General features: G+C 30.2%; 1 protein-coding gene across 2 annotated transcripts; it reads left to right on the forward strand.

Moving 5' to 3' along the window:
- Positions 1-1,858: 1,858 nt before the first annotated feature.
- On the forward strand, positions 1,859-4,436 carry LOC104649609 (basic leucine zipper 23-like). 2 transcript variants are annotated; one of them, XM_010329109.4, is made up of 3 exons: positions 1,859-1,998; positions 2,768-3,529; positions 4,197-4,436. In XM_010329109.4, exons 2-3 carry the CDS (start codon positions 2,782-2,784, stop codon positions 4,235-4,237), a joined length of 789 nt encoding a protein of 262 aa, XP_010327411.1. In that variant the 5' UTR covers positions 1,859-1,998; positions 2,768-2,781; the 3' UTR covers positions 4,238-4,436. The 2 variants fall into 2 exon arrangements, with proteins under 2 accessions (XP_010327411.1, XP_069146214.1); XM_069290113.1 differs by lacking the exon at positions 1,859-1,998 and adding an exon at positions 2,167-2,267.
- Positions 4,437-18,260: the final 13,824 nt, after the last annotated feature.

An 18,260-nucleotide genomic window follows, 5' to 3' on the forward strand; every position in this document is an offset into this window, starting at 1 on the left:
TGTAAGATGATTATTACTGTTCTGGTATCTGTTGTAAGCCATTCAACATACTAATTTAGATTTTGCAAGAGTTTGGATGTGCTATTGTCATTGTGTTGAATAATTAAGAAGTTGTAATGTATGTTTCATGTATATATTGAATAGTTTCTGGTTTCTTTATTGGGAGAAAGGCTTATGCAAGTGTTCCAAAACTTAATGCCTCAAGATGGGAGTTAAAATTTTTCTTAACTTTTGGCTTATTTTTATCGTTTTAGCTTAATTTTAACTTGCACATACTCGAAAAATATGTAAAAGCTATTGCATTTTGATTTAAGAACTCTTAAAATAATTCAATTCATATTGGCTCTTAGTATGTTGGGCTTAGTAACAATGTTTGACCTAGTTTCGAAGTGCATTTTTAAGTACAATAGAAAGTGTTTGAAAAAAAATAACCTACTTTGAGTTAGTAAACAAACGTAGTTTTTCTGCTATAAAGAGTCTGTTTGAATTAGAGGATTATAACCTCGTTTATTTTATTAAAGTTAAAATATTTGAATGTGAATGTGTAAAACATAGTTCTTAAATATCAACTCTAAATGATTAAAACTATTTCTTTTTTAACATTTGAAAATGAATAATTTATTTATTTGTAAACATGATAAATTAAGAAAATATAAATTTAATAAATAAAATATTTATGTTCACTAATTATGGTGAAGATGATTTGTAGTGGTGATAATGGTAATAGTTGGCGCTAGTGACTAGTTATGGTGGTGATGATTGTTGATGGATGGTATTGTAATGACAGACATGATGATGACGGTTGGTGACGGTGATGGTGAAGTTGGTTGTTACTAGTAGTTGGCGGTGTTAATGGTGATGACTGAAGATTGTATGGTGGTTGGCGATGTATCCTTTGTGATAGTAAAGGTGGTTGATAGTAGAGATTGACAACAATGGTTGATAGTAATTGTGATAATACTGAATAATAATATTAATGATGAAAGTGATAGGTGCGGTAGTAACTTACAAGATTGAAACGTCTTATTTATTTTTTAAAATTTTGTTTAAGTCAAACTAGGTCATATAAAATTTCACACTTAACAAAGATAATAGACATGATAAGGCTCAATAACTATAGTTTCGGTAATTGCGCTCCATACCTATACTTCTCTTTACTATGGAAGTTGCAGTTTGTATATTTTGCTTATCCGTTTTGAATATTTCGCTTACAAATATACAAACATGGTAAGTATATTCAAATAGAGGTCGCGTTTGTATATTTCGCTGGCAAATATACAAACAGGGTAAGCATATACAATGGATGATGAAGTTTGTATAGCTTGCTTGTCTAATTGCGAATTATAACCACAAAGTAAGTATATGTAAATTCTATATTTATAGTAAGATTTTCTTCAAAACTTTGTTTTTATATTTCACTTGCCAATATATAAGCATAGTAATTTATTATGAACTTTTTGTAAATTATATACAAATAGCTAGGGTTGTAGGCATGTAGAAATTTTGAATTTAAATAATTAGAAATCAAATTATACAAATTCTGAATTTATACAATAAAAAATTGAATTATACAAATTTTAAATTTTATTTGTCATTGTCACGTAATTTTTCCTTTAATAAATCCACACGTTAACTATGAGAGGTCTTAATTACCCTCTCACACCTGAGTAATATGGCACATGACGTTAAAAAATTACTCCATCTAATATAATATGACTCACTTTTTTTTTTTTTAATTCAATCAAAGAAATAACATATTTTGATATTTAATTTCTTTTTTTTTTTAAAAAAAAAAACAGAATATCAATTTCCTTAATTTTTCTTAGTATCAATTCGGACTCCATAAACATAGTAAGTACCGACTCCTGCCCTGTCCTGTGTGATTTTTGTAATCTCTGATATACTCTTTTTCCGCCATTGAAGTTGACGAACCATCCCCTTTTTTCTCACCCTAAAAAATCAGTCAGTACGATTTCTCCCAAGCACAAGTCCTCCATTGTAAGTATCTTTAAGTTTACTCTGTTTTCACTTTTTCTGATAAATTTAGCTCTTCCCATTTCATTTTTTCCCTTATCTGTAGAAAATTCTGTATTTTCTTCTACTGGTGCATTGCATACACATAGCGGAAACTTAGTGCACAGATAGCTTATACGGTGTGGGATTGTTGTTGATGCGAGGGGGGAGACTCTGTGTTTGTCAACTTTATTCGTAACGAGAATTATTCTAAATTTACGTTGAAGCAACGAAAGATCAGATACGTCATTGAAGTAAGTGAAATTGAGCAGATATATATGCCTGAATGATATTCAATTAAATCCGACGTAATAACAAAGTTGATTGCTATTATTTTGGAAAATTATTGAGCCAAAAGCAGTGGAATTAGCATGCTATTGCTAAGGATGGATCCTCCTTCGTAATGGAGGGAAGCTGTGTAGTTTAAGCTGTCTGAACTTGAACTCGGTAAAAATATTTGTTAGATTTTTGGTTATGAAAAACTCAATTTTGCTAGTAAAGGATATTTATCCTACTCTTTTGTTGTTAATGTTTCCAATTCTAGAAGTCGAAGGTCTATCTGAAACAAACTTTCTACCTCTGAGAGTTAGCTATAAAATCTGCATACATCCTATCCTCCTCAGACCCCACCTGTGGAATGATATGTTGTTGTTATTCTTGCTATTTGTTTATCTGACTTATTCTTCTCTTATAGACTGGATTGCCAAGTACCATCTCAATAGTAGTCTATTAAATGCTTGTTGTTTACCTGCAGGCTCGATTTCTACAATGGACGACATGGAGCTAGAATTCTCTAGCCAACAAGTGTTGTCAAGTTCTACTTTTGGTGAAATTCCAGAATCAAGCCCCATGAACAAGCGTTTCAATGAAATTCTCACTGACGTGCATGCTTGTATTCATGCCCACACTTGCAATCCACCTGGTCCTGATAACTCACACACACACACATGTTACCATGTTCACACCAAGGTTGTTACGCCCCCACGTGATGATACTACTGCAGAGTCGACAGCAGCAAATGTAGGAAAGAAACGCTCATTGAGTAATAAGGAAGCAGTTCGCAAGTACTGTGAGAAGAAAAAGGCTCGGGTTGCATCATTAGAGGAAGAGGTGGTCAGGCTAAGGGATATAAATCAGCAATTGTTGAACAGGCTGCAGGGTCAAGCTGTCTTGGAGGCTGAGGTTTCCAGGCTCAAGTGCTTGCTTGTGGACATCCGAGGAAGGATTGCAGGTGAAATTGGATCATTTCCGTATCACAAGCCAATGGAGGGTGCAGACGTATATCAGAACCTTCGTGGAACTTATGTTATGAACCCTTGCAACCTACAATGTGATGATCAGGTTTATTGCCTCCAACCGAACTCGGAGGAGTCAAATGGACAAGGCCTTAATAGTTGTGGATTTGAGACTCTTCAGTGTTCGAGTAGTCAGGGACTTAAGGAGGTTCCTGGATGTGCATTGGGCTTTGGTACTCCTACAGCCAACGCTTCTCGTGGGAATAAGAAAAAGAGAACAGGTAAAATTCACATTCATTTGAATTTCCTGTTTTTTGGCATATTATTCTGAAAATCGGTCAATATTAACTATCTATACCTGAACTCACTCTCTTAGTTTACAAGAACTCTAACATGAAAATAGGATCTCATCCTGCTCAATCATATCAGAACGTAGATTAGGCTGATTCCTATAGACTGAGTTTCATTGGCCCGTTAAAGGAAATGATAAACCCGTGAAGATCTCTTTGTAGGTTAGTTAAAATTCCTTATAAATTGTCATGCAAAAAAACTTCCTACTCTGTGAAAACTAGAATATACATGGTACATTATAGGTAACAAAGTCAACAACATACCCAGTGTAATCCCACGGTATTGTGTCTAGAGAGGCTAGAGTGCATGTACCTTACCCCTAGCTCATGGAGGTAGAGAGGTTGTTTCCGAGACCCTCGGCTTAAATAACATTATAAGTAACAAAGATCCACTGCTATACTAGCCGATGTCTCAAGGTTCTATATTTTACTTGTTTTGCTCAAGTAACGGTTGATACTAGGCATTGGACCGGTAGCAAAAAGAAAAAAAAAAGTATTAATTTGAGTTTACTTTCCTAACGAGTACTAATGTTTCAACTGTGCTTTCAGATCTTCCTATCCTTTCTTCACGTTGATCTTTGATTTGTATTCTCTCTAGGAGGGAAACGTGCACACAATGGCAAGCCGGTGAACTGCTAGCTTCAGAAGGTGTCGGGTACATTGTATTAGGTTTCTACTCCGTCTTTTGGGATTCTTTCCAGTATCGGTCTCATCATTGCTGAGATCAATTTTGCAATATTTCCCAGCTCTGCTTCAAGCTGGCAGCCTAAGTTGTGTTTTGGATTTTTCAGTTATTTATTATTTATAATATTCAATTTGGCTAGTGGATATGCTTAAATGGATCGACATCAACATAGACATAGTGAAATTATATAGCGAACCTCAACTTGCTTGATTGTGGTATAATTGTGTTGTTACAATGGATTTACCTCAACTTTCTTCTTGCCTGGTATTCTTTTTATTCTTTTGATGAATCTTTCCCTTGTTCTTGAATTATTATTCATTTGATGAAGTTCATGTCTATGTTTTGTGAACTTGCACATAGTCAAGGAAATAAGGTTTAGTTTGTCGATACGTTTAAAGATTGGAACAACTAGAATCTCGTGTTATTAACCAGAGGTGTCAAATTAGCGGGTTAAAATGAATTTGAACAGGTCAAAATACATTGAATTAGTGCCGCCCCTAGTAAGTAACTCGTTTCTTTAATTTTGAGTGGCTACTATAACAATTAAATAATGGGACAAAATCTGTGGTGTTGCTGAAGCACACAATTATTATTGCGACTTTTACACAAGAAATTTTCATTAATAGCAATCTCTTGGAGCTCATTAATCATATACAACGATACTTTATTTATCAAGCATTATCATATTTTCACTTGTGATATAATGTATCTGACACGTCAGGAGGTTGTATCTTCATTCCAAAAATAGATCACCCAATTGAATCCTTTCTATTTCATCGTTTTCCAGGAGAAAATCAAATGTTAAGCTATACGAAAAAGATAAAGACTATCAAATATCAATATATGTTTTTTTTGGATTCGATGCTAAAGTTATTCATTAGCCAAAATATGATAATAGGCCTCAAGTGTTGTTTTGGGTGTCAAAATGGGCCTTTTAGCCCAATACAGAATCTGTCCTGCCCTGTCCCGCCCCGCCTCATTTCAATTTCTGAAAATATGAGTTCAGATCCAAACTTGAAACAGAAGCTTGATCTAATATATTTTATAAAAAATGAATAACATATTTAATTGAATAAATTCAAAGGTCATTACACTTTTGACATGCCATATAACATCACATCAACAATCTTTGTGGTGTTTCTCCGTTTTTAGAGGCGTTTAATTTGAGCTTAAAAATTGGTTAAATTTACTTATTTTTTTTAAGTCAAATGTTGATTTCAGGAAGCTTTTGAAAAATAGAAAAATAATTTAAAATAAGTAAAAAAAATGACTTAAAATAAATTTTAAAATATTTAACAAAGTTTAAAATAACTTAACATAAATTTTAAATTATTTATAACTTAACATACATTTTAAATTACTTAAATAAGTTGAATACCAAAAGTAGGTGTCCACTATTGTGGATTTATAGCTTCAATTGAAATTTCTTATTCTAATGTCACCGATCTTCAGGATTTGCATCAATTGACGGAGATTTTTAATAGCATTTAGTGATAATAGTTTAATGGCAGACAAATATATATTTAATGGCAATCAATATTCTTTGTATATGTCCCTAAAATATTTAGAGTCGTTTGGTATAAGATTAATAATGCTGAGATTAATAATGTTGGGATTAGTAATGCAGGGATTAATAGTGCAGGAATTAGTACAACAAAGATTATTTTTACCAAGTATTTGATTTATTGTTTCCCACCTCACCTTGTGTTTGGATTAAACTTTATAGGAAACTTCTTTTCAACTTTATCCTTAAGTTTTTATGCAATTGAGTAAATGTAAATAATTTACGGACAAAATTATTATTTATGGTTTTCGAACTAGCTATGAAAAGAACAATTTTGTTGTCATGTTTGCCTTTTTTTTACTTAAATAATTTGAGGATATATATTGTCATCTTAGTAAATTGATCACTTACAAAATGTCAAATGTCAATTTAAAAAAGATAAACTATCAACTTTTAAAATTAAAAAGACGTTAAATAATAGTAAAATTGAATAAGCCATCTACATTTACACATAAAAATTGCAAGTTCTAATTTAATATATATTCAATCTTATAAATTATTTAAAATACAAATAATTAGAAAATCGTATATATAAAAAATTGAATAAGCCATCTACATTTACATATAAAAATTGCAAGTTGTAATTTAATATATATTCAATTTTATAAATTATTTAAAATATAAATAATTAGAAAATCGCATATACCGAAAAGGAACTGACTGAAAGGACTGATAAGAGAAGAGGCTCTAACTGTTTTATATATATATATATATATATATATATATATATATATATATATATATATATATATATATATATTTATATATATATATATATATATATATATATAGTTTTATTTAAATAAATTTATTAACACAATCATAAAACATAAATCAAGAAAATAAAAAATAATAATTAAAATGTTTTGAGGAATATTTTTGTCTCTAATAGACTTATCCCATGTATTCCTAATATCTCCAAATTGAAGGTTTGGAAGTATCAGTAATACATCATATAATACCATGTAGGAAGTATAACTAATTCATGGATTAGTTATATGGAAAAGGATCAAAATTACCCCTAAACTTTGTTTTATTGGTTGATTTTACCCCTGCCGTTAAAAACAAGTTATTTTTACTCATGCCGTCAACAATGTTAACAAATATACCCTCTTTGGATGAAAATTCCTAAATCAATTAAAATTATTCGATTTTACTTAAATTATCCAATTTAATCCGACCCAACCCACTTAATAATATAATCCATTTTTTTTATCCAAATCAACTTTATTTTCCCCACAACCACCACCAAAGTCACCACCCTCTCCGAGATCTCCTTTACTACCACCGCTAAAAACCCCACCTCTCCCACCATGGTACAACTTTTTTTGTCCTTTTCAATTTTTTGGTATGCTTGCTTTTTAGCTTCATTTTAACTACCTACTGCATGCTGATCGTAAGACTACTGCAAGAGTAAAAATTTCTGATTTTTAAAGTAGCAAACCACATCCAGTTTTTTTCTGAAAACTTTAGCTGATTACTGGTACAGAACATGTAGTTAAACATATTGAAAGGGCTAAGCTATAATTCTTCCATATACCAGTGATTCTAAAGGCTTGCTTGATATGTGTTTAAGTCTTGGAACTAGGTGAAGCTCAAGTTAATTGCATTGCGTCGCTGAGGATGCAACTTTGGTGCAGTTACCAAGGGATAAAAACGAGGAGGAGATGTACCATCATTGGTGGTGGTTTTGGCGGTGATGGTGAAGGAGATCTCGGAGAGGGTGGTGGCTTTGGTGGTGGTAGGAAAAATAAAGTTGATTTGGATAAAAGAAATGGGCTATATTATTAAGTGGGTCGGGTCGAATTAAATTGAGTAATTTAAGTAAAATTGAATAATTTTAATTGATTTGAGGGTTTCCATCCAAAGAGGGGATATATTCGTTAACTTTATTGACGCCAGGTGTAAAAATAACTTGTTTTTAACGGCAAGGGCAAAATCAACCAATAAAACAAAGTTGAGAGGTAATTTTGATCCTTTTCCCTTAGTTATACATAGACCCAATTTCCTAAATAATACCATACATAATAGGGATAAATGTATAGAATGACAAACTAATAATATAAAATAAATAAACTAGCTATCGTTTGATTTATTTGTGTTTCATAGCAAACTGTTTGTCAGTCCCTTTCTCCCTCATATTCTCGCTCGCCACTCTCCCTCTCTCTCTCGCTTCTCTCGCTTTATACAATAGAATTGTATAAATTGTGTTTCTAATTATATAAAACGATAGAAAATTGTATATACATATGCAAATACATATATTATTGTCCTATAGAGTTATAATTATACAATAAAAGTACTCCCTGCCCAAATCTCTTTTGCCTTTCTCTCTTTCTCGTTTTATACAATTCGATTCACTTGTATATTCCCTGCCCAAGTCTCTTTTACCTTTCTCTCTTTCTCATTTTATACAAATTTAAATTGTATATAATCGTCCTATACACTTATAATTATACAATTCATTTTATACACTTCCTTTTATACAATTCTCTGTCCAAGTCTCTTTCTCTTTCTCGTTTTATACAACTCGCTCAATTGTATATGTATAGCGAATTATACATATATATGTTTGCTATAGGACGCAATTATGCAAACTTTGCTATAGCATACAAATATGAATTTTATGTTTGCTATATGTAAAAGTTGTCCTACATAATACATGAATTAATGACACTTAATTAATATCAGTAATACTTTCACATTCTTAATTAATATTTGCCATTTGTTTTAATGCGGCCTATCAAATGACTCCTTAATTATATTAAATCTAGTGACACTTAATTAATATCAATAAATATTTTGATATACTTTATTAACGTGTATACTTATTATCATTAAAACTTTTTGTTAAGTAGGGTATCCGAAAGGTAGAGTGGAGAAAGATGCACTGGCCATTAAAGATCATGAAACGTAATTCAAGAAGCAAAACAACTTACATTAAAGTTAAATTAAAACTTTAATTTTATAAAATAATATTGAGTATAAAATTGCAACTACGATATTTATTGTGACATTATACATCTCAAATGTTTAGTACGTATCCATCATGACAAAATGCATAAAATAAGATTAATACAATCATATGTGATAAAGGCCGGTGATCAACGTAACCAACATTGAATTAGACCATATAATTAAGGTCAAATTAAAAATTATAGACCAATACAGAGTCTTTTGGGGTCTTTCTCTTTAGTCGACACGTGTTCACATGAGTCAATCATACACCAGACATTTCCAAAGAAATTAAAAACTTCAACCCAAATTAAACGACATAGTTACATACATATATTTAAAAAACTAGGGGGACCAATGATAATATTATTGTTGAACAGATGAGATGAATACTATATCGTACCGCCAGAAAATTCTTTAGCCTTTGCTCCATCAAAAATCATATCATGCAAATATATTTTTAAGAACACGACATATAAGGATCGGTCCACCTAATTAGGAGTCGAGCTAGGTAAAGTCGAAGGGTTCATTTAAATTTATGTTTGTAGATGTATTGAATTTGTTGCGTTTTGAAAGGTGTGAAAGAAAATGAAAAATTGTGATTTTTATGAGGTTTGATGAAAAGTTGTGATTTTTATGAAAAATTGTGACCTTTTCGAAAGATTGAGACTTTTCTAAAAGGTTTGTGACATTTTTGGTAAGGCGCAATAAGAATTTTTTTCACACTGACCTTTGTTTTCTATAAATTGAGGGATTTTTTCTCATTTTAAAAACAGAATTTTTTTTTGGGACTTATTCTTCTAGTACTAAATCTATTAGTTAAAGTATATTTTATTGTCATTAATTGGTTTGTTGTTACCATGGTTTTACATACCGATACATCGGTGAGTAAGATCGTTTTATATTGGGAGGATATATTTCGTTAATCTCAGGTACTTGAGAGGAATAGTTTTCTTAAGGGGACACTGTGCATTCAATGAGCTCGGTTTTCTTTCTTTGAGAAAAATATTTTTACATTGTTTCCTTCAGTTTGTGATTTTATTTTCTCTGCTAGTCTTAATTTTTTTGCTTTGAAAATGTTTTTTAAATTTTGTTGTTTCTAACGAAGTTCTTCAAAGATTTGTTTGAAGTATCTTAGGAATACAAAACAAAACTCTCTTTTAAGTAGTTTGTATATTTACTTCTTCATATTCAAAATTTTGATTCTGTCAACTTATCCAATTTGTTGGTGATTCATTATAAGTTAGATGAATTTGTAAAAAGACATCTTCGTTCAAATGTATATGTATGCGTCAAAATAATGCACTAATAGCACGTTACATTAATATATATCTCCCCACATGCCTCCATAATGCCATCTAAGTGGACCAAAATAAAAACGTACACATTTAAGAAAGTCTTATCTGGAAAAGTTGTATAATAGCAGTACGTACGTACTAACAACACAATTTGAAGTTCGATAGCTCATGAAAAATGTAGGCCTAAGTTATAAGAGACTTAGGTGGGCAGACCTGGTGTGTACATTATGGACTTCCTTTCTCTATATATATGTTAAGAAATTATGTAAATATGTACTACCCATTTAAAATAATTGATTTTTTAACCTCTAAAGATTGATCCAGAATAATTGATATTTCATGAAACCAAGAAAACCACATTCATCATCCTTATGATAATTATGTAAAAAGAAAGTCTTAAATTTTAGGAGCAAGTGAATTCCCAATTTCATGTGCCCAAACGCAAACAACAATTATTTTGGACAAAAGGAGTATAAATTAGGAAAAAACAACATAATTAGACATCTTTCACTATCATGTATGTATATATTATTATAATCTATACTTTTTAAACTATTACGTACTTATCTCATCACTAACTGGAAGTTTCTATCATATATAGAGTAAGATACACTTAGATCACTATAATAAAAATAACTTTTAGCGGCAATAAATAAACACATTAATAAACAGTGTTAAAGTTTTTGCCGGCATTAGTTAAGGGCATTAAATTCAATGTCGCTAAAGCCTTTAGGGACATATACAAAGAGTGTTAATTGCCGCTAAAAGTTAAATATTTAGTTGTAATTGATAATTAATTGTCGCTACAGCTTATTTTTGATGTAGTGGATACATGTATTTTTGCTTTTAGATACACTAAAATAGGAGAGAGGCGATTGAGATGCGAAGAGAGACAAACGAGATTTGGTACGTATCTCATATACATGCAAGTCACTCAAGATAAACTCTAGATACATGTATCCATGTGTGCCTAGTGTGATTCATATGCATGTATTTGAGATATCATATACATAAGAGAATGACAAGCGAGATTCTTTATGTAATCCAGATACACGTCGCTCATACTAGATAGACAGTAGAACATGTATCTATATGCATCTGGTTGTGATTGATATGTATTTGGATATCAAATACATTGGAGGATGGCAAGGTAGATGTAGAGAGAGATGAGCGAGATTTGCTATTATGTATCCCAGATATACATGTGAATCCACTTGGATGCAATGTAGGTAGAACAAATTACCACCTAATTTTGACCACATGTTTCTCGATATACATGTATCTAGATGCACCAAAATTCGATTAGGTACATAATACTGCAAATTAGAATATACCTAAGTAATTAGCTCCTAAGTTATTGATATTTATATAAGCTTTTCCGTCAATTATTAATTTAGAACTCAACAAAGTAAAAAGACTAGAATTCTTAATCCATAAATTTTAAATTCTGACTCCGTCTGTCTATGGTGATTGCCATGCAAGAATTGTGAAAGGGAGTACAATATATAACTATGCGACAAATGGAAATAATACACAAGTTGTGTATGTACTTCCATGGCAATACATATGCAGTGAATGCAGAAAAAATAAACAGGGAATGGATGGGAACTTGTGTACATGTTTGGTTTTATTGATAAAGATCAATTCACATGTATTGCACTCAATATCATGCAGAGATCCTTTATAGAATTAGTACATATAGGACCCCATCCCTCTCTTTTCTCCACTTATTTTCATGACTTGTTCCATTCAAGAGAATTAAACTGACAAGAACGTAACACTCATCTGCGTGCTATGTATGTACATTAAGTTAACTTTTTCACCAATGTTGTTATCATTGCATTAATGTTGTATCGTCGATTCGTAGAATTTTAGAGAGTGATATAAGGGTTGGATTCATGATTTGAAATCTAATTATAATGATATTATAACATGGTTCAGAATCAACTTCGTTGATCTAGGCAAACGTTATTGGATTCACCTGATACGGATTACCATGTATACACTACAACAAAAACAACTTTTAGCGGCATTAAATATTGACACTAGTAAAAAGTGTTAAAGTCTTCAACGGGATTAGTTAAGTGTCATTAGAATCAATGTCGCTAAAGGTTTTAGGGAGATATACAAAGAGTGACAATTGCCGCTGTCGCTAATGATCATTTTTATTGTAGTGATATTTGCCTCTAAGTGATATTTTGAACCACAAACACGCAATGGATAGCCATAGCCACCCCAGGGTGTCCAATTGGACATCCTTTATCGGAAAATTGCGATTGTTTATACATATCAAATTCTATATTTAAAAGACATATATTTAAAATTATGCTTTTGGCGTAGTAATAATGGACCTAAGTACTAATTAAAAAAGAGAAAATCCTTTGGCATTACACTATCAATAAATTTGTTTATGGCAAGAGTGAAAAGACAAGGAGAAAGTGTAAGCAGGGGAGGATACTCCATTTATAGCACTTGTATTGTTTTGTCAGGCAAAAGTTTGCATGGTAAATTGAAAAGTCACAATGAAACCAGTCCAAAATGGATGATGGGTCAACATAGTTACATACACATGATCCATTAATTCTGGTTTTGGTTTGGCAAAAAATTGTCATGTGCTAGGTGTAAAAGGAAGAAAAATATGTTTGTTGATTTTTGTGTAAAATCAAGGGTGGGACTTGGTGCGTAAACAAGGAAACAAACAAGTATAATGATGACTACGAGAAAACATCTATAGCATGACTACTATTTTCAATTGTAGTTCCTTACATGTGTGTGCCATACTCTTCTTTTTCCTTTCACAATAGTACATGTTGCAACGCTACCGGAGTCGTTCAATCAGATTGGTGGTCTAAAATCAAACTTTAATAGAGAGACGTAATATATATTCTTATTAAATATTTGTTATAAAAAATTGAGATATAAAATTGTTAACAATCTTCTTATTAATCATTTAATCTTTCTTGAACATTATTAATTTTAAATAATAGAATCTGACACAAAATATTGATAACTTGATATTAATCATGTAGCTCCTTTAATTTACCATAATCCTCCACACACACGCACGCACACGCGCGTGCGCGCACACACATTGTCCCTCGAAGAATCTTTTAGAGTTGATTACTTTTATTTTGTTAGTGAAAAACTTACAAGATAACAAAGAATTACAAGATTACAACTAAAAATGAAATGAAGAAACAAAATCTCTTCAGGCTGAGGCGCGGATATCTCGCTCTCTTTGAGGAGATTCAAGCCCACTACAACAAATGTTTTCACTGGTCCAGTAGTAGTCCTCTTTGACTTGTCCCCTCCAGGATACAACAGCCTTCACAAAGTATAACTCAACAACTTTGGACAAAAGTTGAGTCCAAAGCTCCATAAAAAAAAAAAACATCCCTTCAACTAATAAGAACTATTTTTTTTACTAAGTCTTTCACTTTATGTTTTTCTCTTGTGTTGTGTGTCCCAAACCAAATGAAGATCACCACTATTTATACTACAAGAAGTCTTCCTAGCAATGAATAGGAAGATAATGGATAGAGTAAATAGTGAAAATAATGACCTTAGGAGTTCCATAGCTTACAATAGAAGTTACATAGGTTACAATAGAAGTTACATAGGTTACAAAGAGTAATGGAGGAATTAAGAATGAAATAAAGTGATGGATAACAATGTTAATGGATGATGTAGAAGTTATCCATTCCAATGTTTATTGGAATGATTTTATCTCACAATGAATTCAGCCAATAAAGCCAAAAGTAATGACATTACATGACTACCAAGTCAAAGATGAATAACATGATTAAGTTGGTAGTTTAAGACACAAATGTCTACCAACAATCATTCTTCTAACTCCAAAATAAAGCAATTTAATATGTTAAATATTAATATTAAAATGTTGATAACCTAACATACATCTCTCTCTCTCTCTCTCTCACTCTATATATATATATATATACACACACACACACATTAGCTTTAATGATATCAATATAGTATATGATACAGATTTAGTACGAGCTAAACAAAATTATCAGCCTTAACGATATCAATACAATGTATGATATTGATTTAGTATCAATTACGCGAAATTAGTTGAAAGTATATAGTCTAATTACTTAGGTGGTATAAATATAAAAGGGTATATACTTGTAATTATTTTAGTTTTATGGAATATTTGCTTAGTTTTCCCTATTTGCCTTTACAATGTGAGAGGCCCATCCTAATATTTTCAGGCAAAGTGATGTTACAACAAGGTAGAGTACATACGACATACCTATGTTAACTTAATTAGATTTTCAATTAATTTTGTTTAACTAAACTTGAATAAGAAGAAATGCACACAACTTATAACTTGCACGGTTAGCGTAATACATTTTGAGTCAATTATTCTCTCCCGTTCATTTTTACTTGTCACTTATTTTTAAAATAGATTTTTATTTTAGTTATCACTTTTAATATATCAAGAAAATACAATTTTTATTTTATGTTTTACCTTCAGCATTAAATATTTATTTTCAAAATCATTTTTCAAGACATCATTTAAAAGGGAAATAGTTTGATAAAATACATATCAATAATTATTATTATAATGGTATGATAAGTAAGAGTCAATGGATGGATTAATTAACGAGAGCACCTAATTCCTAGAGATTTTGGCGAGATGTTTTGTTATTAAAAATTGTGAACATTAATATAAATAGAAAAAAAAAGGTAGACATATTGCCTTAATTATATCATAATTTCATACCTAACATAATTACAGAGATCCCTAAGCAATGTACTTATTAATTAAATATTAAAGATATAATTTCATACCTAACATAATTACAGAGATCCCTAAGCAATGTACTTATTAATTAAATAATAAAGAGGTCAGAAAAAAAAATCAGGGAAATCACAACATTATACAAATATAAACTCTTCCATAATAGCTAAATAAAAAAAATATTTGTAACTAAGCAAATACTTAAAGAGTTAAGCCATAATAATTTCTTTTAGCATATGTTGTATCAAGAAGTAGTGTAGCTAAAAGTAGAGGTAACAAATTGGTGAATTGAACGGCATTTAAACGAAACAAAATAGATTAAGTTAATAAATATATAGATTATTAATCTGTCCAAGTGTTACTTAGACTAATGGACTGAACAGCGAATCAAAAAGCACAAACCAACCAATTATATTTTTATTAAGTTCAGTTGTTTTATTTATTTATAATCTTCTAGTTCTAATAAAAATTACTAGTACTTATTTTTCATACTGTGGTTATATATATATATATATATAAGAGAGTAATTTAGTTAAAAGCCACTCGACAATTGTTAAATTTAAATATATTAGTCTTTCAAAACGAAAAAATGTTAACTTTTTCAAAATAAAAAAAATCGATTAAATTAAAAATAGAAATATACGACTGAAGAATTCTTAATAAACTCTACTATTTGATAAACTTATTATTTTCAAATATTGTGAAATAAATTTAACTATATTTAATTAAATATTAAATTAAAAGACGACAACAACAACAACAACAACAACAACAACAACAACAACAACAACAACAACAACAACAACAACAACAACAACAACAACAACAACAACAACAACAACAACAACAACAACAACAACAATAAAAATTGAAAATTTTCTGATGAACAGAAGAAGGGGAAAAAACTAGAAAAAGGGGGGAGGGGGTGGGAGGCAATGTAGGCTAAAAAATTAAAAATATCTCATTGATATTCTTTCAATTTAAATACAAATCGTATGAGAAAAATAAGCATTTCATTTTTTAAAAAATGAAGGACGACAAAAAAATAAATATAAAGGTCTTCTTTTAAAAAATGATGCAATATTTGAATTGAAATTTAAATAAAAATTGAGTTTGATATACACACTCTTTCAATATATATTTTATATATAAAGCTTACATCTCTTTTTGTTTTTATTGATTAGCTTATTGATGAATTTGTTTACTGCATTCTTTCACATTTTTTATTTTCTAGAAACTCCTTTTGTTTTGATATTTTCACTTTTTATATGCAGATAAGTGAAAATTGTGCTAGAGGCTATTTTTTTGCTACTACATACATATTTGAATTGAAATAACAATTACTTTTTGTTCTGACTTTATTTGTTGTTTTTAGTTAAAAAAAAATTAACAGTATACGTTGTAGATGAATTCTTATTATGATTTTTAATCTTTAAATGAAATGAAGATGAGAAGATAAAGCAAAATCTTGCCCAATAACTTTAATTTAGATGGAAAATGTTATTATTTAAAATGTTTTCTTTATAATAATTTACATAATTGATTTTCTAGCTTTTGCTAAGATGGAAAATAAGTGTTCATATTATTTTATGTAATTGTTTTTATGGTCTATCTATTTAATTTGACGTTGAAAGAATTTGGATGAGATAAGAATTTGAGCAAAGGTAACACAAGCTTATTTATAGATAAGAAGTATATTTTATTGAGGAACGATATGATAATTAAACTTTTGTAATATAGTATAATTTAACATGTTTATAACATGCTCGAACAAGATATTGCAATCTAGAATAATAAGTATAATTAATATTAGTTGCATATATACTAGTTTATATTTATAGCAAATGATCTATTGGCATAACTAATCAAATGTGAAATACTTTAACTATCTTATACTATAACCACAAGTTGATATATTATGGCAAAAATGTAGTTTAATTTCTCTGTCATATACCACAACAAAGAGACGTGCATGTTAGTAATCTCTTGAAATACTTATCGTTCTAATTTATGTGATATTAATTGAGTTAATATAAAATTTAGAAAAAAGTAAAAAAAATTATTTTGAAAATTTACAGTCAAATGATTATTTGTATAGCTTATGAATCATTTTATTAAGAATAAAAAAGAATTTTAAAATTAAATTTTTTATAATAAAGTAATGATATTCTTTTTGAGATAAATTTTAAAAAAAGTGTCACATAATTTAAATTAAAAGGACAAAAATTGATATGTTTGTTATAAAACCAAGCTCATAAGAATATAATCATAAAGAGAAAAAGACAAGAGAAGTAGATAGAAGAAGAGGAAGTTTCTTCTTATTCAAGTATATGTAAGTCTCATCTGTATATCATACCATAGTAAATGAACAACCCTATTTATAAGTTGAGAAATCACTCCAAAAGTCATCATATCAAGTATCATAATAAATAGATATATTCTTATCCAAAAAGGTTCATGAAACCTAGTGAATATGGATGATTGTTCATGTACTAACTCTATGGACTATCCACTCATTCAGTGGATTTATAACACTCCCCCTTGGATGTCCATAGATAATGTGCCTCGTTAAAACCTTACTAGGAAAAACCTTGTGGAAAAAAATTCTAGTGAAAGAAAAAGAGTACACATATCTTTTGATACGCATTATTTGTTGTCTCATTAAAAACCTTGCCAGGAAAACCCAGTGGAAAAAAACATCGGTCAAGGAAAAAAGAGTGCAACACGTATTATACTCCCCCTGATTAAAACATCACTTAACTTCTTGTGATAATATCTCTAATCTTCGTACATCGTGGTTGATATATTCTTTTTCAAAGAAAAACCACACATTTCCTGAATATGGTGTGTCATTTATCTCAACCAGACGCACTTTCGACTTGATTCATGGAAGGCTTTTATTTCTGCATAACAACATTTGTTTCATTGATCGCTAGGATATTATTGTGCCTCCACATGCAAACACATAGCGTGCTTGAGATAGAGCTTTATGCGGATCAGATAAATATTCCGTATCTGCGTAACCAATCAATTCTGTCTTGGATTCCTCGGAATAGAATAAACCCATAACTATGGTCCTTCCAGGATATTCAAGCATGTGCTCAACACCATTTCAATGTCCTTTTATCAGGGAGAAACTGAATCTTGCCAGTAAATTTACTGCAAAATAAATATCTAGTAATATTGTTAGTAAAATACACTAGTGCCTTGATTGCATCAAGATATGGAGTTTCATCACTAAGAAGCTCTTCATCCTTTTTTGGAGATCAAACTGAATAATCATTTATGTCAAGCGATGTCAATAATCATTTGTGTACTCAATGAATGTGATTTATCTTATACAAAAACATATCTGTGTATGTGTACTGATAGAAAAATATTTCATTTGTCAA

Source organism: Solanum lycopersicum, chromosome 10 (assembly GCF_036512215.1).
Source record: "Solanum lycopersicum chromosome 10, SLM_r2.1".
NCBI classification, from domain to species: domain Eukaryota; kingdom Viridiplantae; phylum Streptophyta; class Magnoliopsida; order Solanales; family Solanaceae; genus Solanum; species Solanum lycopersicum.

Excerpts from the sequence above, each read along its gene's own strand:
- LOC104649609 (XM_010329109.4), top strand. The coding sequence starts at position 2,782 with ATGGACGACATGGAGCTAGAATTCTCTAGCCAACAAGTGTTGTCAAGT. Across the intron at positions 3,530-4,196 it reads GAATAAGAAAAAGAGAACAG|GAGGGAAACGTGCACACAAT; the intron begins GTAAAATTCACA and ends TATTCTCTCTAG.